At 39.9% G+C, this 22,931-nt stretch overlaps 1 protein-coding gene across 1 annotated transcript in view; it reads left to right on the plus strand.

The window, feature by feature from the left end:
• The window catches only part of nphp4 (nephronophthisis 4), a 165,990-nt gene that overhangs the window by 93,717 nt on the left and 49,342 nt on the right, over positions 1-22,931 (plus strand). The window contains exons 12-14 of the mRNA XM_084367532.1: positions 11,478-11,615; positions 19,294-19,451; positions 22,204-22,395. Coding sequence (XP_084223658.1) covers positions 11,478-11,615; positions 19,294-19,451; positions 22,204-22,395 — 488 coding nt within the window. The remainder of the gene's footprint in view (positions 1-11,477; positions 11,616-19,293; positions 19,452-22,203; positions 22,396-22,931) is intronic.

Here is a 22,931-nt window from a genome sequence, read left to right on the forward strand (position 1 = left end):
GCTAGTCACTAACTTCGTCTCTCTGCCGTTCTGAGCTGGGTGACTAGTCTACAGTGGGTTCGTCAAAACATTTTAGCGGATAACGCTGCCTGCTACATCTGGAAACAAGGTTGATGGAAGTCAGAGTTCGTGGTAGAGCCAAAAATAATACTCGATTTTTGGGGCTGATGCAGATACCAATCTATGGAGGCAAGATTTCTGAAATCGATATATTGTTTAATGTAAATAATAGATAAATAATTATTATTTGCTCGGTTGCAGACTAATTTGTAACTATTCTTTAAAGAAGCATGTGGAAGCAGTAATTAATTTTCTCAGCTACATTTGATCCTTTTACTACCATTATGTAAAAGTAATGTATTCAGTGTCAATTCAGATGGGCCTTAGGCTCAGTGTGCATGATGCGATAAAGATGTAAATGTCTCACCTTATGTTCAGGTGTAAATTAAAAATGTGACTACTGTGTAAATTAGGTATCTGTACAAAGTTCCAGTGTATTTTTCACAATATAGACTTTTTTTCGGTGCTTGAAATGACCAACAGAAAGCTGCATGTTCTGCACACAGAGAGTAGATTTTTTATCCATGACCTTTTCAGGAAACATATGTCTTTCCTTCTGCGATCCCACTGAGTAAAGTAACATCATGAAAATACATATATTTTTTAGTGTTCACATACTATGCGGCTCTTGTCTGAACCAGGAAAGTGATATAAATGTATTCCAGTTAGCAGCCGACCTGTAGTGATTCCTGGCTGGATGACAGAAGCAGGAAGCCCCTCTGGCAATTCCCTCTACGTGGATACAGCTCCCCGTCCATGCTCTTTAGACAAAGATCATAAATCTTGACTAACCCACAGTGGTGCTGTGTCTGGTGTGGCGACAGAAATTGCAGGTCAAGGCTATACATTTTTAAGAAACGTCAGAAAACATGCACTATGTTGTCCTAAATCTCGCAACAACAATGTAATTAGGAGGTATAGTTGGCATGAGTAAAAGAAGAGGCATGTTTACAAGGCATGTTTTTCGCTTTTAATCTTTTGACTCACCTGTACGAGATTCAAAGAGAGATTGGGTCCATCAAAATATCCCGCAGCCAGAGTGTATCTGAATATGTATGCAGCTGGCTTGGAAAAGTGTGTGGGTGAGTTTTGAAAATATTACTCTTGGTAAAAGAAAACAAAATATCTCTGTGTGTCAATCACTGAACATTTAAATCACCACAGAAATCTGGGAAGTAGAAGTAATGCTGATGAAGATAATCATGCCTAGCTGCATCAAGTCAGATTAAATGTCACATTAGCATCAGTTTATATTAGAGGCTCCCCACAAGCAGCTCATATACTGATCAATTCTGCAATAACAATTTCAGCTGCACCATAATCATCCATCCATCACATCTGAGGTGGGCGACAATGACTGACTCATACCCCATTCTTAGTAAGATACCACACATTGAGCATATGTAACATATACCAACAGTGTGTGTTGCTGCATGTGTGCTTTGTGTATCTCTTCGTGCTGGCTGAGCTAAGCTACAGGGCGTTACCATCATCCCTCAGCCTGAGTGGAAGTGCCAGAGGAGACTGGGAGTTGTGATGGATGCTGCTTTCTCTCAGGATGAGGCCAGGCACACACACACACACGCACACACACACACACACACACACACACACACACACACACACACACACACACACACACACACACACACACACACACACACACACACACACACTAACACAGTGCCACAGAGCGGAGGAGGAGAGAGATCAGCTCTGTTTCAGTGTTAGCTCTCTGGGCCAAAATGAGCCACTGTCTGTATTGTCGACTCATTTTAAATTGAACCAACAGGGGCTGTGAGCTGTGGGAGCGCTGCACCCATGAACTCCACAAATCGACCTTCATTTTGATTAAGCAGCGAGGGCGGTGGAAGCCTGCAAGTGGGCAGCTCCCAGTGGGTAACAAGAGACGACTGTGGTCATACTGGGCAGCTCTTAGGGGATGACACCAGAAGACTGTGGTGCTTAACTGGATATATTGCTCTGCATGTAGTCTCTTTTTCAACTCTTAATTCAAAAAAATATCTGGTCTACCAACTAGGCAGAATTAGTTTAATTAGAAATTGTTATTTCCACTGCGTGTTGTTGTTTGAATATCCTTAAATATCCTACAATTATTTCCACACTAAATTAGTCGATGCTTAATTCACATCTCCAGTGTTTAAAGGTTAAAGTTCACCCACATTTTCCCAAAAGGAGCAATTAGTTTTGCACCAGAGGTGAAGCACACATTGTAAAATGGATAAAAAGAAGATGTGAGCTGTTATTTAAAGCAACAGTAGGTCCATTTTGCCAGAACAAGTGGAGATTGCAGCATGATAGCTCATTGAATTCAAAAACATCATCAATAAGGTCGCATTGAATCACATGCAGGAAATGAAGTTTGTAAAGGGACTCATTTTCATTTTTTCATTCTATTTAAAGATTGTTAACATTAGCTAACGTGCCAGTCATACCAGACCAATTAAGGCTGTAGGTATGAAATTGAGCAAGAGTCCATTTTATAAAGCTACCTTTACTTAGATTAAAGAAGGTTGTGTTAGTTCTTCCTTCAAATGTTTAGTAGTCTTGCTTTTAAACTGCTCTGAATTACATTTTTTATTGTAATGTTGTTTGCTCCTCTGTGAAAGGAGTGTACCAGCATCTGTTTGCTCATTGTTTTGGTTTTCTAGCCAACAAAAGCAGTTCTTATCCATCATGTGTCCAGCCACAGTAGGCAGTTATTTTTAATGTATAAAGCTCTTATAAACTCACTGGCTGCCTCTCACCAAACACCGAACTGACAAAGTTAGCTGGTGAAGAATGTCACATATCCAGCAGAGGCCAGATATTTTATTTACAGTCCAAAAGGAAAGTGAATGTTTGACTGGCGTTTGTTGGGTATCTAGAAACACAGTTAAGAATCATGATCAGATGTTGTGTTTTCAGCATGTATCGCAGCTCCTAGTGGCCAAAAATATCATGAAAGCAGCTTCTAAGAGGAATAACTGGTATTTTTAAACATATTTTGGTGTGTAAATGCTTAATAGGTACAAACGGTTTTGGAATTGGTCCAGTAGATTGCCTCAGCTTCGACTGCCAAAGTCCACTAAAAGTGCTCATGTTTGCAATTGACAGGCTGAGATTGTTATCCTACGAGTCTGAGAACATTATGGAAAGGATCTCTACAGAGATAGACCTTCTTGTTCGAGTAAAACCCTTTTTTTACAACCAGGAACAGCTGCTATTGCTCTCGCCAAATCCACCAGACTCCATCTGCAGGAACTGCAATATTCTCATTATCAAAAACACACTTCATTAAAAATTGTCAGAAACAAAATAAACGTGAACCAAAACCTTCCTGGCTTCTGTGTCTTGGTGGAAATAATACCTTAATTTGCTGTGTTAGATGTGAAAATACTCTGGCTCTACACGCTGTTTTCCAACACTACTTCACTGATGTCTGACCTCCCTCTCGCTACTTTCTCAGTATTTTCACATCTAACAGAATTAAGGGTTTATTTTCACCAAACCAGAGTAAGTGATCGTTGGAAAAGTGGAAGGATGAACCATGATAGTTTTGATGAGTTTAATTTAGTTTCTGTCGACTTTTAATTAAATGTTTTTAGCAATGATAAAATAACTCTTTTTCTAAATGGAGTCTGGTGGATTTGGCATGGGTGACATAGTGGCTGTTTCTGGTTAAATTAACAATTTTACTAGCCTATCCATGGTTAGAAAAAGGGCAATCTACTGGACCAATTCCATAACTTCTTGTATCTTTAGTTATTTACACACACAAATATGAAAACATAGGACCAAGGTTTAAGGATAACAGGATTCCTCTTTAAGTTCATAGTAAATATCCCATCCATTCTACTTTACACACATTTATGAGTAAACAAGGGGGTCAAAGAGCAGTCATTAGTGCCCTGGATCCTCGGTGGGCACAACATAGACATCTATCTGATGGCCATCCCGGACTCAGCCTAAAGAAATGCAACAGAAAACACTGTGTGAAGCCGTGCCACGGCTGTTGGCAGTCACCCTTCAGTTCATCACGACTTGCTACAGAATTCACAGAAACAGTCTTAGTGTCTCTCCCGATCTTCGTGTCTCCTACCCTTTCAAAGATACTGTTATAAAAATACACTCATTTCAATCCTAAAATGATTTTCTGCTGTTCAACCTTTTTTTTTTTCTTTCCTCTTCAACCTGACTGTTGACTGCTGATTAATCAATGGCATCCTTCTCTGAAATGGCTCTGTAAACAAGCAGTACGCTCCTGCTCTGTCTGTAGGCATTGTTGGATCTGACAACTTTCTCTTGCTTGCATAAATTATTGATCCCTGACACTCTCCGTTTGCAGAATGCTAAGGATCCCATGGTATTTATAGCCAGCATTCGGGAGAGCAGCTGACTATGTTTGCCTGTGTTGATGATGATTCCTCGCATCGGGCTGCGGTCATGTTTCAGGGTCGTGCTCGCATTCTGTTGACCCAGGTGGTCTTGTAGTCCGTGGGCTAGAGGTGAGGCCATGTTTCAGTTTGTTGCTGGCAGAGGGCTGTTTGGCAGCTGGTAGTGGCTCAGTCAGACCTAATTTCTGCAGCTCCCTTTCACACAATGGAAGTTAGTGACTCGTCCATGTATCAAATGTCTTCCCAGCAATATGATTCAAGATTTTCGAGCACTGTTTATTGTCCCTATTGTGCCTTGTGTTTATTAAGCCTAAATAGTTTTCTTTGAAATTATAATAGATTCCTGTAAATACTGGTGTTTGTCTGATGACTATCCCCTTGGAGGGGACGGCTCAACCTCTTACAACTACCCTGGTACTTCATGTCAATATGCTGCTTAAAATTAATTTGCTAGAGATGGATTGTTTCGTCATTGGTCATCTTGAACTTTAATTTCGCAGATATTTGTGATGTTAAGGCACATTAGCTGTGATAACTTTTCCAGAAAATGTGAATGGAAAACTGTGGTGTTACATTTATTTGAAGGCTGCCAGATCATTTGGAACAACAGTTTCACAAGATGAAGAGGTGTAATGGCGCTTCTGTTTGTGTAATTGGAAAGGGCAAGATAACAAGATAATTTTGGTCTCGAATGCAAACATAAAGACGGACATGACTCTCTAGCCCAATCCCTTTTTTAATTTATAGAATTGGAAAAAAAAAAACTGTTGCAGTGACCTATATAATATCCCTGATTATTGATTCCTGCCCCAATTCACACATGATCCCATGCTGGAAATGTTGACTGCTTATGTGAAAAGGGCTTTTGTGAATTCTATAATATTCTGTTTTTTTTAATATGTGTAGAATAAGAAAATATTATACCTTGGCACCACTGAGGAGTAGTACCAAGAATAACAGCTTGGCAAAGTTCTACAATTCTACAAATAGTGGCTTTACAGATGGGATAAGTCCATATATATACGTATAATGTGTATATAAGTCTGTATACTGTATTTCTTGTCAGACCCAAATATTAATATTGCGATTTTAAGTGTCAAGCGATTTTGATCATAACTCACATAATAAATAGTGTCTTCACAAGCTGTGACGGTTGATATCATCTGCTATAATGACGACCTTTCAACAGCGCATTTACTGAGCTGTAGTTAATGAATGTTAAATCTGTGAGTTGGCAAGATCCACTTTAAAGACTCTACTTTCATCTGGTTAATATGCTCTCTGCATGCCATTGTCATTGAGGAAAAAAACTTTGATGTGAAGAAAAACAGAGCGTGGGCTGTTTCTGTTCAAAAAAAGGCCAATAGATGATTTGTGATTTGCTTGGTGCGGCGAAGATCTTCCTACATTAATTAAAATTTGGCAACAAATACAGTTAGTTGATAGAAAATCAGTTTCAGGTACAGTAGCACTTATGTTCAACTTCCTGAAATCTGCAGATACCTCGTACATGTTTAGGTTGTCATGTTTATAAATCCCCTGTTTACTCCATTTCCATTTATTTTAATTTTTCTTGGATATTCCTAATCATCAGTAGAGATAATATGTCTTTCTTGTAGCATTTCACTCGGTCCTGCTCATCCTTTTATTTTTATCTTCTCTTGTCACATCCGCACACGCAATTATCACCCATCATTACGTACATTCAACCCGCGATGTTCACACTTTGACTTGGTTCTGCCCCTTTCTCTCTCTAATATTTTCCTCTTTGTGTGCTCGAGGCCTCCACCCTTTGTTCTCAGTATTTCACTCCAGTTATCTCCATCTTTTTCACTGAATCTTCCTCGTAATCCTCCTCCCTTTCAAACCACACCTTTTTCTCACAGTCTGTCTATGAGCCACATGATGAGCTTTAACCCCTGCCACTCTGTCTCCCGCTCACACACACACATCAAAAAACAGCTAAATGTACAATCATTAGAGTCATTGTCATCCACAAACAACACATACAATATATATATATATATATATATATATATATATATATATACATATACACACACACGTGTATATATATTCATGTAGATATATGTAATGACAGGGACGCATTCACACATGCACAAACACACATGCAGATCTCATGAAGCCGGCGTGTGAACAGATGATCTGCTTGGCTGTCAGGGCAAACAGGCTGAGTTCGGAACATTGGCAGCCACATCCATGCCACTACTAATTGCCTTTCTCTGTGTCTTCTCCCCTGGTGTGTGTATGTGTGTGTATGTGTGTGAGATCCTCACATGCAGAGTGAGTACGGTGTCTTTCACACTCTCTGTGTGCAGGATGTGGTGACTCAATGTGAGATCACATGTGTGCATGTGTGTAATCAAATGTGATCCAGCTTCACAGTACTTGTGAGGACTGACTTGTGACAGCCTACTGATCTTGACATTTTGGGACATTTTGAATTGGGAAGACATTTTGAACGATCAAAACAGCCAAAACAGCTCATGTTAGGATTTCTTCCACCTACAATAACGTAGAATTTTCAAGTGTGCAAAATGTCAGTAAAGTCAGTTAAATTACTTTAAAATTTCTATTTCTAACGCCATTTAGTGTGCATTTTTTCTTTTAAAAAGATATGCTACCAAGAAAATCTTTAGTATTCAAACACTCAAAAGGAAGAATTTAACGGTGCCTGTAAATGTTGTTGAGGGTGAACAGCAGCTGTGGATTCAGTTAGTTAGGTTGGATTCCAATGAAGCCCAACAATACTAGATATTCTTTGTCTTGTAAACCCATTGGTGATGGGCCAGATGTTTGGCATGACATAAAAATAACAAAGATGAATTAACGATACAGATATTTGAGAGATTAAAATATTCACCATATATTTAATAATAATAATACAAAAATAATACATTTATTTTATATAGCGCTTTTCAGGGTACACAAAGACACTTGACAGGTTAAAAAGCACAATAATAGAACAACACAATAAAAATACAAAAAGAGACAAGTTATAACTTGACTTTTAACATAAACACTTGGCATTAACAAACCTTTTTTATGTATATTTTATGGCGTATGTGTTACTTGTATGTCCTTACCTCAACTCTCCCTGCATGGTGACCCACCCTGCCTTGAGGTGTGGCTACTTTTAGTACAAATGTTAGGGTCAACTGAACCTCTTCAACCTCACTGACCTGCCGGAGGGTCAGTCATGACATTACAATCTGTCTCTGAGGAAATCAGGTTGGCTAAGTCAGTGATCTCTGATCTTTAAGTCCCTTCTTAAAACGTACTTTAATCAGAGAGCCTTTCCATACTTTTTTTTTTTCCTGTTTTTTTATGCTATTGTGAAGTACTATGGATTTTAAAAGTCCTGTATAAATAAAGACTATCATATTATTGCAAGCTCAGGCTGTGCAGCCTTACATTGCTCCAGCCAACGGATGTTTCTTAATTCGAGTGAAGATCCCAACATTTTAAAACAGAACAAATTGTCAGGGTGAATTTTTGGGAAATGTGCACTCCCGAGATGTTAATAATATTTCCTCAAAAACATGGAGTCTTCTGTTTAAGTATTTAATTCAGAATGAACATCATATATCCTTAATGAATATTTGGAACGAGCTGATACAGGATATGTTTGATGCTGTCAAGCGTTGTGGAATAAGATGAGATTTCCAACCTTAAAGTTACTTAAGGGTCAATTCAAGGGGAATATTTGGCTTTAGGGTCTTGAAGTTTAAGATTTGGTATGTAAATGTGATTAGGTTAAACATGTTGATATAAAATAGTATAGACTGGTCATAAGTTGTCTGTGTCCATTTTTTTGTTTGATTTATTTTAAGGTCCGTGGGAATTAATGTTAATCAATGTATGTAATTTCTATACTAACAAGTACAGAGTCAGTCAGATTATGTGTCTAAACAGATCAATGGGTGAGTGCCTCTTTTACTGTTCAATATGGTTCAATGCAGCATCTTTGTTTTCCAGGGAGCCTTTTGTTTTGAGCATAGGGGATTCAACAACGCTCATAAGCAGACTGTTAGATGAGACCAACTGAAGACACGTCGGGATTATTAAGGACTATTGGCCACAAGAATGTCAATGATACTGTTTTTGACGTTATAGATCTGTTTATCTTCTACTTTACAAGAAAAACCATGCTTAGGCCTAATTTTGAATAAACAGACTATTTTTCTTTTGCGTATTAATGTAACATCTACTCCCGTAGAGATCCTGTGAGTCTTTCTTGGTAAATTATCTACTGGACTGGAAGCAGTGCATTTTATGTCTTCAGTTTCAGTGGTTAGCATTGCCTAAATTGTTTGCCTAAATAATGAAGTGAGCTGGAACAGAAAAGGCGGTCTTCTTCCCTCAAGTGAGATGTGTTAGATGAGGCCTTTTTGCTGATAGTATTTACTGGTTTAGCTGGGGGAACATTTCCCAATAGGATATGACAAATTCTAGCAAATGTATCCAAATAGTCCTTAACCACAGCATTCCAGTCTTTACAATTTAAATGTTAACCTATCACTTCCATTCGGGCTTAAATAATGAAGCTATGAATATGAAGTTGGAAAGTCTAGGGAACATTTGGTGAGCTGTGTTCGTCGGTTCAGTTAAAACATTCCCTTGATCAAAAGGTCAAAATAAGATTCTTTCAAAAGATGTCTGGGCTCACGCTTAGGGACAAAGTGAAAAGCTCAGAAATCCTGAAGGAACTCAGAGCTGCTCTTTTGCGCAGACAGCTAATAGATGTGGTTAGGTTAGCCTCCTAGACTCCTCCCTGCAGAAATCCGCAGGAAACCTCGGGGCAGGCTCACACCAGAGGTATAGCACATGCTGTTGAGTTTGGGAATGCCTCGGGATCCCCCAAGAGGATCTACAGCTGGCCTGGGAAATGATTTCAAAGCTACTCATCTTGTCAAAAGTAGATAACTAGTAGGAAATAGTGAAGATGAGAGGAATTCACGTCTAAAATTTCTTGTGAAAAAGTACTTGTGATTATGATCATCAGGCAGACACATTTCAAATTTCCAGGTAGCAATGAGTCAAAAGCTTGCTTCTGTAAACCATAATACATAATTGTTAATACATGACGAGGTGTCTGGGTATGCAAAAATTTTACCAAGACATTTAATTATCACTCAGTAGTAATGAAAGCAATTGATAATTCAACCAAAAATCTTCTTCCAGTGCTGAGATTTGTCTTTAGCTCAGATTTTTGCTCTGGAAAAGCTTTATGGCCACTATGTGTCCTATTTTATCAACAAGAAGAAAGTAAATATTCCATAAATATTCCATAGAGTTGCGTGATAATATCGTTTCATATCTGCAATGTTTACTTTTCTTTGTTGTTAACAACTTTCAGCCTGTAGTATATAGTGCGAGGCAATATAATTGAAATCAATATAACAATATTATATATGTTATTATTTATAAGTTTTCTGGGACACAGCAAATGCATTCAAAATTCCATGTTAAATAAGGAAAGTAATATGTGATGCAATCAAATGTGTTCTGTTATAGTGTACATCAAACACAACCTTTCATAATGTGTCATATATAACCTTCAGTTGTTAGTTGCAAGAAGCTATGAATGAAATGACAAAAAACATTGTTTTTCCATGCCCCCTGCAACGACACAGAACGTCTGACACCCCTATCAGAAGGACGACACATCATTGTCTGTGCGGTCCAAAACTGTTGCTAAACACTGTTAAAAGAAAAAATGTTTTATGATGTGACACTGGGACTAAGGTCGTAAAATTACAACTTAATCAAGGTTACAGGACCTTGGTTGTCATGCTTCCAGTTATGAACAAGTGGTTAAAAATCACGGTCATACTTTCAAAACAAAAAGCAGTTGGATGTCTTGTTGAAATAGGAAATGAGCAGTGCTTTGCTTTCCCATTTTTAAGCCTGAGGTTTAACTCACTTTTTTCCCCTCCCTAATGATTCCCTGACTACCTCCTTTGCTCCTGCCACAATTACCTCTGTCAAGGAGGTAATTGGTCTGTTGGTCATTAGGATTACGCGAAAAACTACTGAACAGATTTCCACGAAACTTTCGATTGAGATTGGGTCTTGGCCCTGAACATTTCGTGCTGATGCAGGATTTTTTTCACTTTCTTCAACATTGCGAAATTGGGCATTTTCATTGATTACCCAGGGAATAACGCATGGGTCTTGGTGAAAAAAGCGTATTTAAGTGGCTGGCTTCTCTGAGTGAGTACAATTTCATGCAGATCCCAGATCGGGTGAGCACAAATTATAGCTTAGCAGTTATGGGTGGTTTTTAATTTAGAGCGATGCAGGGCTATCGAGTTTGATATTGAATTAGGCTTGACTGAATTAAAGAGGACTGTTGGATTCTGGCGGAAGTACGTGCTCTACTGTGTGCCATTCCACGTACTATTTACCATGAGTTGTTTTGGGGCACCTGTTCAAACGGCTGATGTTGTTTTTCTTGGAAGATCGTCCAAAAAAAAAATCTGTGATGGTACATTTGTCCCTGACGTGTTATGCAAATGTCCTGCACTGTACATCCACTGGCTATTGCTTTGCACTTCAAGCTGGAACAGTGTTAACCTTATTTTCTATAGAGTGCAAGTGGAGTGGTCATGCTGCTCCGCTGTCTTTAAATCATATTCATAAAAGTCCACTGTTGGTAGTTATTTATGTATCTGTTTGACACCCTTGTAAAACTGTGAGGGCCAACTCTCAAATTAGTTGCTACATTCTTTTTGTTAACAGCCAAAAGTCTTCAGAAGCAAATAGAGAGCATAAAAACTGTTTTGTATTCGACCTGCTGAGGGATGACAGTGTTAAAGGATCGTGGGTGGAGGAGCGGGTGGAGAGAGAAGGGCTTACAAGTGCCAAGGCAGTGTAATGGTCTGTTGTTGTCATTTGAGATGGCACATGTGTCTCTCCAGCGTAAAGTATATTCCTGAGCCCTGTTGTTCCTAATCATAATAATAACAGCGAATCATTTGCATTGTTTCTTCGCAGCTCTCACTGTCTCAGCTGGCAGCTACTTCACGCTACCCGACCATCAGCCACTCCAGCTCTGCGTTACCATGGCAACAGTCGTTTCCTTCTCTGCTCCATCCTTCCCCGTTGGCATCGGCCCACCAGCTGTCACATGTCGTAAGATTTCCACCCCCGTACGCTCACACACACTCACACACACACACACACACACACACATACACACACACACGCACGCACTCACACACACACACACACACACACACACACACACACACACACACACACACACACACACACACACACACACACACACACACAGCATTGTGCTCACGCACGTACATGCTGAACAAAATACACAAACATTAAGCAAAAGAGTCATAGATGCCTTTACACACAAAGTGTACATTCAAACACAGCAATGCACAACATGGTAAGCCTTTATACATCCCTAAGGAAATGCAGACAGTCACTCAATAGAGTTCAAAGACACACTCACCTTTACAGCACTCTGCTCCCAGCCTCATACCCATGGAGACACACACAAGCCAAACCTCTAAACTGAACTCCAGCCCTGCGCACTCTTTGTCTTTGGAGCTATACTGGAGCTGCTGGAGGTGTCGGCGCTACTCTTTTTCATCTTTATAATCAAAAGAAACATTATTCTTTGACTTGGCTTTTCAAATCTTTCTACAAAGGCCACTTCAATTTTCTTAAGGTATCCAGTATCCTGCATAACCTTGTGTTTTGCCCTCTGGGAAAACAGGTTTAATCTGCTATGTCCAGGACCACTTTTAATAATGATTTACCCTTTTTTATATCTTTTTTATATATCACATATCTGCTTTTTTTCTCTATCAACTCCAGTTTTGAAATGTAATTCATGCAGGTCAAGGCATTAGTATTTGAATGCACACCTTGGTGAAATACATAATATTGGTGAGTAGTTTTGAAAGTATTTCAAAACAAGAGACCATCTTGTTTTGGGATCACACCAGTCACAGTGCTCGTCAACATGTTGACATTCAGACCCATAAGCACTACATTATCACATGAGTACTCAGCCGTAATGGAATGTAAGTAATTACATTTACTCAAGTGCTGTACTTAAGTACAATTTTGAGGTTCTTTACTTGAGTATTTCTATTTTCAGCTACTATATTTGCACTCCACTTCATTTTGGAGGCAAATATTGTATTTTTTACTCCACTACATTTACTTAATTACTTTAGTTATTAGCTACTTTACAGATTACATGCTGCATCAAAGCCAAAGTAGCACATTTTTAAATGTATTTATTTTATTGCTAATCAGATATAAAAAACAATGATTCCAATGATCAGAAATACGCTGAATATCAGATCGTGCACAGAATCTTTCCACAGACAAATAATAACGCTTAGGAAAGTACTCCACTTCTGTGGTAGTCCCCACTAGAAAAGGTGTCTCCAGGACCACATTTAGCCATGATGACACAGACAGACACACACGGTAAAAACAGTACATGCCCTGCTCTTGTAACTGGTGATAATATAGTGAACTTTGCTATGAACTACCAGACCACACTAGCACTCCAAGGAGTCCAAACCCAATGTGAACGGTCTTTAATAAATGATGTTCCAACCCAGCTCCATCATATTGAAAGGATGTAGATTCCAGTGAAATAGCGTACAGTTAATAATGAGAAAATACCTGACTGGCTGTATTTGCTAACAAGCTTTTTGAATCTGAATAAAAATCCTATCATTGCAGCCAGGGGATAGCAGGAACGAGGAAGTCAGCTACACTGTGCTGATTCAGAGCTAATAGCACTGAATAATTTCCTGAAATGACACGAGGATAACCTGTTACCCTCGGGTGTAGGTGTTTGCTGCCGGGAAACAGCAGGCAGAGTCATTTTTTGCCTTTGAAAGCCACCTAGTCTTTGCTAATTTAGTCCATGTTCACCCACAAAGATTGCATATATTTGGAAATCAGCCCACAGCAGAGTAGAAACAGTGCGAACATCTCACAGAATGGAGGAGAAAGCGTAACGCTTTAATCCTGGGATTAACCCTGAATCTTTTTCTGCTTATCAAAGTCATTCTGCACCTTCTTATATGATATGTACTATGAAGTGATGGAGAAAAATCGTCACTTCAGGATTACATTTCGAGCTGTATAGGGATTTGTGAACTGACTAGTTCACATGCTAAAGTGTGGGATGGTGCTGTAGACTTTCTCTCTCCAGTCCATTGCTCTTCTTCTCGCCATTCATGCAAAGTAGCTTTTCTGGAGTTAGGTTAGTGCTATAGTCAAACCTTAGTATGTAACAAATACAGTAGCTTTGGGAAATAGAAAACGTGCAACATGTCAATTACCTATTTAGGTAAAACTAAATGTGCAGACTTGTGAACTGGAATCACGTGGATATTGGTCTAAGTACTCTCTGTCATCACCTCAAGTCTGTGAGGGCACTGAGCTGTGACAGGTATAATGTGCAGTAAAAGACAGGACTTAAGACATTAATCATTGCTGTGGATATGACAAATGCAGATATCTTGACCTTGTAATCCATCGCTGAGTACTTTCCTTAATGTTCCCAGGCCAGGTGGGACACATAATCCATCCATTGTGTTCTGGGTCTGCCCCAGGTGCTCCTCCCAGTTTGGCATGTCATGCTTGAAATTATCTTCATAGGAAGCGTCTTCATCAGATGCTCAAACAACTTCCAGATGTCTGCCTGTGTCCTTGGGGGTGAGCCCAGACACCCTGCAATGAAAACTCATTTTGGTTGTAATGTAATTCTTTTGGTCATTACCCACAGCTATTGATGAGCTTGAAATGTGGATTGACTAAAAATCCAAGAGCTTTGCCTACATTTGTAGCTGTTTCCCGAGAGAGCTGGAGACAGAGTCTGTGAAAGACAGCAGTGTGCTTGAGGCAACTTGCAGAACCCCTGCAGACCCAGGAGTGCAGGGATGGACATTTGGATTGAGCCTTCAACTACATCTATATGAATGTAGTCGTAGTTACAGTAACTGTAATTCAATCTTTATAGTTTTTTCCAGTAGTCAAATATGTAATGCTGAACATACCATAAATCATTGTCTCATTTGTTGATTGGCCTGTCTATAATAACTTTTCCTCTTACCCATTTGTTATCACAGTAAATCACAGAACTTTGCTCATATTCTAACTAGACAGCAGTAGCATTAATGGGTTTCTCCCATATTTCATGCTGGAAATCCATATAGCTTAAGCCATGAATCATATTGCAGGAATAATCCAGGAAGTGTGGATCAGGCTTACTGGAGATAACAATATAATCAGGCACACAATATGGCTAAAAAAAGGCACAATTCAATTTGGTTTTGAAAGACTGACTAGGTCGTGCTGTGGAACTGTCAGAACAACTTATCTGTTTCATTTGTATCTGCAGCTGGTGGTCAAAAGTTTAAAACCATCCTGTATTTTAGCATTTCTTTTATATTTCTAGCAATAGGCTCTCATTAAACTCTGAAAAATGACACTAGTACAAGTCAAATGTAAGTGGTTTGTGATTTTTTTCTTTTATTTAGTACGATTAACCCATAGCGTAAAACATACCTATACTGTATAGCTGCTTTTGCCTACAAATTGTTCATATCTTAATGAACTTCCATGTTTATAACCATACAACTATCAGACTATACTTGGCAGCACTCCAAAGATATTGCAGCCTTAAAATGTGTTGATTTTTTTTTAGTTACTAGCAGATTTAGATGTTTTAATATAATAAAAATCTTTGTTGTAATTTTAGAATTAAACTTTGAACTCCTCCACCAGGGGATTTATTCTGATTCAGTATAACACATTAATGTTAATTTAGCTGATACTATTGGGGAATGAGTATGAAGAGGTTATTTTAAGGGGTCACTAGCTGAGGGTTGGCAACCACTGGTTTAGACAATGTGACATAACTGCCAGCTGGTTTTAGGGCCCATATCTTCCAGACGGACATCGAAGAACTGAGTGACAGAGGCTGACTGTACTAGCTGCACTAGAACACACCACAAAGACTACAGCCGACGGCCAACTAGCTTGTACGTTCTGCCTATGTGATAGAGGAAATAACTCTCCACACCACCAGGTATGACAGGTCTGTCAATCAAAAAGGGAAACCGGAAACTCAGAAGTACGGCTCTGCAAATTGTTATAACTTTGACACCATTCTTGCTAATATAGCCACTTCTAATCAAGAATTTGTCATAGAAAAAAGTTGCAGTTGGCACTGGCAAAGAGGCAGAGGTGAAATATAAGGTGAAACTGTGCTAAATGGGTAAAATAATTGACAGCGACAGGCTTAATGGGCTTTCTCTTTCTTTTTCCGTTTCTCTTCTTTTGCACTGATTCAGTTAACTGAACAGCCAATCAGTGTGATGTCGCTCACCGACTTGCTCCACCGCTGGTTTCACTTGCTCAGTCACCCAAAAAGCTGCTGACTAGTGTTAACTATGCTGGACGAACTGCAACAACTAGCGACACAACACTCACCAACGGCACTGACATTGACCAACGGACAATTATCAAACCACTTTAAGTGCCTGGACCTGGATTATTTATGCAATTCTTTTTCTTTTGGTCAAGAGTCTTCCTCTCTTTTTATTTGTCGGCCTGGTTTGGTCATGGCCCTTCAAGTGAGCCTATACAGTATGACTTTTGTTGCCACAAATTTTGGCGTAATGCTAAGCACTAAAACATCAACAAGCAGCACAAGTAGGGTTAGGGTTAAGGTTGCCAACTTCAGCTACCTAAACCTACTGGTCATACCAGAACAAGTTAAGGCTGTGGCAGCAAAATCCTTTAGATAGCTGAAGTGAGGACGGGTGTGTTTTAATCCTTGTGAATACAACTTTTCATCAGGGACAAAATGACTGCAGTATTTCTTCTTTCATTAGTTACATAAACTCGCTTCTGGAGCCACCTCCTGATACTCTTTTATATATATAATTCCTTTTCTATACCAAGGTGACAGTTGCTTGATTGCGCTTGCTTGTTTTATACTCTTCGGCTGATACTGCACAATGCCCTGAAAAACCCTGTCGACATTAGAGTCGTTGATAAGTATGATGCATTATATCACCAGTCCATTTGCTGTTATTAGTTATCTGTTATGATACTGTAAGAGGGTTTCTGTGACATTCTCTTTGCATATATTGAGTCATTAAACCAGCTTGCAGAATTTATTGTTTGGACCTCTATTTGTCCTTGTCCATATCCTGCAAAACACCTGCCTATAAGAAGCACTTACTCACATGTCATCTTACACAGTATGCTTGATGGCAGCAGGTTCACATGCTGTATAAAGCCGTTACTTTTAGCGCTTGGAACATGTGAAGGCTTCTCCACCATGCCTTGTCAGCGTCTAAGATTATTATATCGCAGGCTGTTTGATCAGAGGAGAAACGTGGATGTCTATGTTGCTGCACGACTTTGGTTGATGTTATTACTAGCATGTTTAATGGAAAGCCCCATAATGCACAGCCATGCATGTCCTCTGGTAGGCCAATTGAACCATGTGCATGTATCAGACTCCAGAATAAAACACACTTGACTGGAAAATGACACCATTAGCACTCCTTCGCTAATTATCTGCGCTAATACCCCTCCAGCTGCGTGTCTGTCAATGACAATGAAGAGAGGATTAATGTTTGCCAAAAAAATTCTTGAATGTAGAATTGAACCGCAGGCATTACAGTCTCTTTTTCTTTTCCTAAATAGCTGTTATTGTTAAGTAAAACGACTTAAAAATGGATGACAAGAACTGATGCTGTTAAACACTAGAATGTCAGTAACTGCATTGCAGATTAAATGCAAGACTGCCTCAAAATCAAAACATAAACAATAAGTTGTTGGCATTTAACTAAAAAGTTAGGATGGCACTTTGTTAAATTAAAAGTTACCACGGTTGTGCTCATTCTCGCTTTATGGGTCCTTGAAAGTTTCCTGGAAAGATTTATGTTATTTTGTACTAATTTTGGGAAAACAGGAATGTCCTTGAAAGCTCCATTCACATCCCGAGTAAATATTAATTTGTTTTGAATTCATTATTGGAACCTTTATTCTCAAGGTATTTTGAACTGTGTACTTGCCCGTAGAGAATTTCAGATCTTTGTGTGATCCGCTGACTTCCTGTGTTGTTTACACTAGCTATCAACCTGAATTCATTCACTGAAACTTTTCCTATTACTACTAAATACTAAAATGCTGTTTTTAGTTTCCAAAGATAAAGCTTTCGATATTTTTCTTATTGTTGGCAAATCTCATGACCAAAACCAACAATGAATTGATCCTGATAACAAGTACTGTGTGTCCAAAACTTCATTATTCCTCTTTGCCATAAAGCTTCACCAAAAGCTTTTTAAGACACAGAAGGGAGCCACATCAGGTGACAATTTCCTCCATCACATTGACCATGGGCTCTGTAGTCCCACATTCACATACTCATGCACCAAATGTGTATAAATCCACAAAATAGCTGTTTTGGGAAATAACTGAGCCTTTTTTTTTTTTTTTCAGAAATTGAACGAGGTATGTCTGACCCACTTTTAAAGATTTGCATCTTCACTTGGAACTATAAGGCCACAGGCAGAGTAGGGAAATGGAAAAATACTGACAGATGGACAAACACATTTTTAGTATTGGTCTTTTCATGTTATTTGCTAACAAACAATGTTGAATGAAATGGGCAGTTCAACACTAACACACACATACAACGAGCTCCTACTGTATGTAAAAGTCTGGTTTGTATGTTAGGTAGAAATCGAGTGAGAGCAGATAACCGAAGTTGCTGATGCAATGAATCCAGTGTCAGACACGTACTTTCATGTCTTATATTTGTTGTTCCTAAGGCTATACTATCTGAGCTGAATTATCTCTTTAAAGTCTATCCCACATATCCTGCCCTTCGATGGCTTGAGATATTGCATTGGCACACCTTACCACTTTCTCTCGGTGATGCATTGTCCCCGTGTCAAGTTTATTTATACAGCATTTTCAACAAACAGGTGTGTCACAGCGGTCTCTGTAGATAACAACGCACACAAAAAGCAGATATAATCGAGAGTATTCAAACAGAAGCGATAAAAGAACGTTCAACACAAAAGAAACAAAAGAGTTACATCCAGGAGGAAATCTCAAAATCCAGCCCAACACACTGTCAGTGTGATTTTATAATTGGCAGGGCAGCTTGTAGGGAGTGATGGCTAAGACAAAGTCTCACTTTCTGCCTCAGACGTCTCCTGGTTTTCCACCCACCGAAATGAGAATAGGAGCTCATCTTTTACTAACATATCAATTTACAGGTGTTAAAAAAAAAGAAAATTATGATCCAGAAAAGTCGACCCTGCACTGAACAAGGCAGTGGAAGTGCCTTGTAATTTGCAGATGGGTACTATCAATGCATGCATTCACAAGGACTGAGTAAAAATAGAGGAGGGTAAGCTCCTTATGTATATGGCTGCTGTGTGTTGAAGATGTGTAATTCTACTGTAAGTGTGTGGCTGGAGCTGCTGGAGTGTTTGGCCTTTTCCAGAATCTGTTTGTACAACTCTACCGTTCACTTTCTCTCTTACAGCCAAGTTGCTGGGTGCAAAATAACAAAAATCATGATGAAAACAGATCAAAACATCTCATTTCTATATACTGTACAGCAGGAGGTGAGGGGGAAATCCTGCACCTGATTTTAAATGGTTTCTATTGAATAAAGAGACCTTTTAGTTGGAGAAAAGCTTTTCAAATCTTGGGGGTGTTAGGGTTAGGGTTAGGATTACTGGCTGATCTTTACCTGCATCTATATCATCCCACTTTGGTCCAGGCCTACTCGGGTGTCAGCAACATCGCCCACCTGGAAATGGACCTTCAGCGGGAAGGGGACGTGTCACCTTCAGCTCAAGATGAAGGAGAACAACTTCGGGAGCTGCCCTTCACCCCTGTCCATGCCCCTGTCATCACACTGGGGATGAATGTGCCTAGGTGAGCCACCTCTATTGACTGTTTCAGACATGGTGAATGATCTGCTTTAGAAAGTCACAGGTTCACTTAATCTGCCAAAAGCCTCTGTGGCAGTTTTTGTTGAAGCTGCCATATATAAATACCATCAGGCCTAACAGGACAATTGTATCTTAAAGTGAAATATCACTTGAATATTTTAGTGTGTAAATGACTTACATACCTAAAGTAGATTGCCTCAGCTGGCAGCTGCGACGTATGCAACATAGCCAGAAACACACGTCTCACTCAAGCATAAGTCTTGACCTGAATAGTTACAGTTTAATAGTCATCTATGACTTTGGAAATAAATTCTTGCTGGCATTTCCTCTAGGTAAACTTCAAACTCCTTTCTCCAATTCTAACTCACGTTTCCTCTGTCGTCTTTCAAAGCGAGACTTCTCCTCGATGCCACTTATGTTTCTGATTACAAAAGGATCATATTATTTAACAAGGTCTATCTCCGTAGGATTCCTTTCTGTAATGTTACGCTTATAATAACAAGCAGCAGAAACAAGCACTGTAAGTGGATGTAACCTTGAGGGTCATAATTACCCCAAAGGATTACATTGTAGCCATTGTAGCCGTGCCGCAGCTCCCAGCTGAGGCGATCTACTGGACAGATTCCAAAACTTTTGGTAGGTATGAATCATTTACATATCAAAACATGTAAAATATAGGGCCCATGTTTAAAAAAAAACAGAATTCCCTCCTAAGGTGGATCATATGCATAAACTGGTCTTAAATCCAGCAACTGGGACCGTTCTGCTCTTTGAAACCCAAATATAGAGATATAAAGGAATTTCCGCCTCATATGTGTTGCTGTTGGCATCGACTTTGTAACATGAATTGCAATAAAGAGGCCAGCTGTAATCTGTAAAACGGTAAGCACTGGTCAATATAATAATTCTCATTATGCGCAGCTGTTAACTTACTTGAGTAGAATTGAATTGGTGGTCAGCACTGTAAAAGGATATTCTAGTGTTTTCCAGATATATGAAACTAGGATGATTTAAGCGTCCGTCCTCTTTCTTCACCATTCCTCAGAGTTCTATTTTCTGTAATTGGCACCTTGCTACAGTTTCTTGTGTGGCCAACCTCTCCATTGCAGCATAGGAGGGTGACATAAGTGCTATTCATGTTTGACAGGAGACATTATTGAATGAAAGCCCTTTTGAACATCCTGTTAACATGCTACTGTTGTATCTGCCTTGGAGTCTCAGTGTGAACACTCGTACAGTCCTTCATTACCACAACGGTTCACTGTCTTGCTGTCTACAGAGCGATATCGATCGGCTCACTAATTGGCAGCATGTGTTCGCTGGGTAGCATAGCAGCGTTGTATAGGAGAATTTAGCTCAGAGCCAATTTAAAGAAATCGGTGTGTCAGCCTTTACATCCCAATTTGGCTAATGGCCTCAGCGTTGTTTGTTAGTGTGAAAATTCATTCTCAAACCTAGCTGTAAAGAAGAGGTTTTGAAGGTGATTTAGAGTCACAGAACACAATAAAAATGAGCTCAGGGTTTACTTTACAGCAAATAACAGAGTTGGGAGAGGACATCATAATGGCTGTGGTAATGCAGCCAGGTCTGTTGAGGCGAGACACCAAAAGAGAGTGTACACCCAGCAAATAATGGGCAAAGTAACTCTGAAACAAGGCATTGCATTAGTGCAGAGAGTCAGTAAATAAGCAGCTGGCACCGAAACAGTTTCCCAATCCCAGAGTTTGGATCCAGACATGATGCTCTTCAGTTCAGTGGGCTGGAACATCTCTGCCTCTTCACTCGGAGCCAAAACATCTTTTTGACTGTTTTCGACGTGGAATGACCCACTTCTTTGAGAGGAACAATGAACTCTTAAGAAGTTAAATTGAAGTTGCCGTGCATATCTGATTGAGCCCCTTTTGAAATAAAAATGATGGCTTGCATATTAATCCACCGGGGCTAAATTAAGATAGAACTTTGGGCGAAGGGGAAGAGAGGGGGGAAAGCATGAAATCGACAGAGCCGCAGAGGAAAACCCAGATCGACTGTCTTCTTCACTGTTGCTGCCTTAATTAGTTTGATCAAGGCTTCCTTCTTCCACAAAATGTGACGCTGTGGGCTCAACTGTTTACCAACCGGACAGCCTCGCTGTTATGATAAGCCCAAACATTATTGTTAATTTCCCTGTGCTTGCACTTTAGCCAGCCATCTGTGCACTGTGTTTATCATACCCAGAGTGTTTCGTGTCAGCGTTGAAAGTATAAGTTATGAATGTTTCCATAGTTGTGGAAAAACAGGTGGCCGCCATGATTAGAGATAACTGCCAATTATGCTTGAAACTCCTGAGGGAGCGCTTTGGCACCCGTTCTCTCTCTCCCCCGCAAGCGTTCTCGCCTCACCGCCGCCTGACGGATATTGCTGACATCCTCATGCTGTTTAATCACTGTTTCACTGCGTTTTTGTGAGGTCCAGCCAGGTGTTGAAATTCAGGTTCAGCTTAACAGGAGAGAGAAGTAAGTAAATTGAAGTTATCTCCCCAAAGATAAACATCTTGAGTCTAAATGGAAGTGATCCAAGATAAACTGATCTGGGTCATTTACAACCACAAATCACCCAAGTGAGGCCAGTGCACCAGGGACTAAACACATTACCTCCTGCTGCTCATAAAGCATCTGGAGTGGCATTCGCCGAAATCTTTTCAGCTCGGAGAATGATCGATGTGCGCTCATGATTCTTTAACCCTTCTCCTCTAGTTCCTGCTCAGTCAGCTCCAGGAGCTCGATGGCCCACCTCTACTCCGCTGGCTTCCCTGACATTGTGGACTGTAGCGGGCAGGTGGCGGAAGTCCTGGACCCCACAGAGCCCGTGCCCTTTGACCCCCAGCGCGAGGAGACTGACCAGCTACAGGGCAACCTGCTGGTGTTCCAGTTTCTGGCATTCAGCAGGTGAGGCCTGCCATGCTGGGTCACTAGTGGCTCCAGTGTTACTATTAACTGACAGCAGCGGCACATCCTTCACAATGTATTTGCTGTTGTCATAAAGATCACAACAGATAAGGCCTGTATGCTCTGATAGATTACATGCTTGGTAAGTATTACTGTAAATATAATATTTTGTGTTTCCAGAAATGTCAGAAGTGTTGTTGTTGTTGCACTAGATGATTTGACAGCACTTCACTCGCATCTCACTGTACACTGAGCCACAGGCCATTTAATTGTGTACAGGAAAAGATCCATCCTTTATGCATCTTGGTTAAAGGCCAAGGAAAATGCCCTGCTTGCCTTAAGAATTCTCCTTCCTTTCTTTTTTTTGTTGTATTGAACTGCAGCCAAAACTTCAATGCACTTAAGCCATTCAGGCATAAAGTCCTTCCAGTCATCCTCTATGCACATGCCAAGTACATACAGCACGCAGACATACGCTCACAAATTGCAGAAAAAACACATTTCCCGACAGCATGGGAAGAATCGTGTCACTGTCA

Source organism: Pagrus pagrus, assembly GCF_965226575.1.
Source record: "Pagrus pagrus genome assembly, chromosome: 11".
In the NCBI taxonomy this organism is placed as follows: Eukaryota; Metazoa; Chordata; class Actinopteri; order Spariformes; family Sparidae; genus Pagrus; species Pagrus pagrus.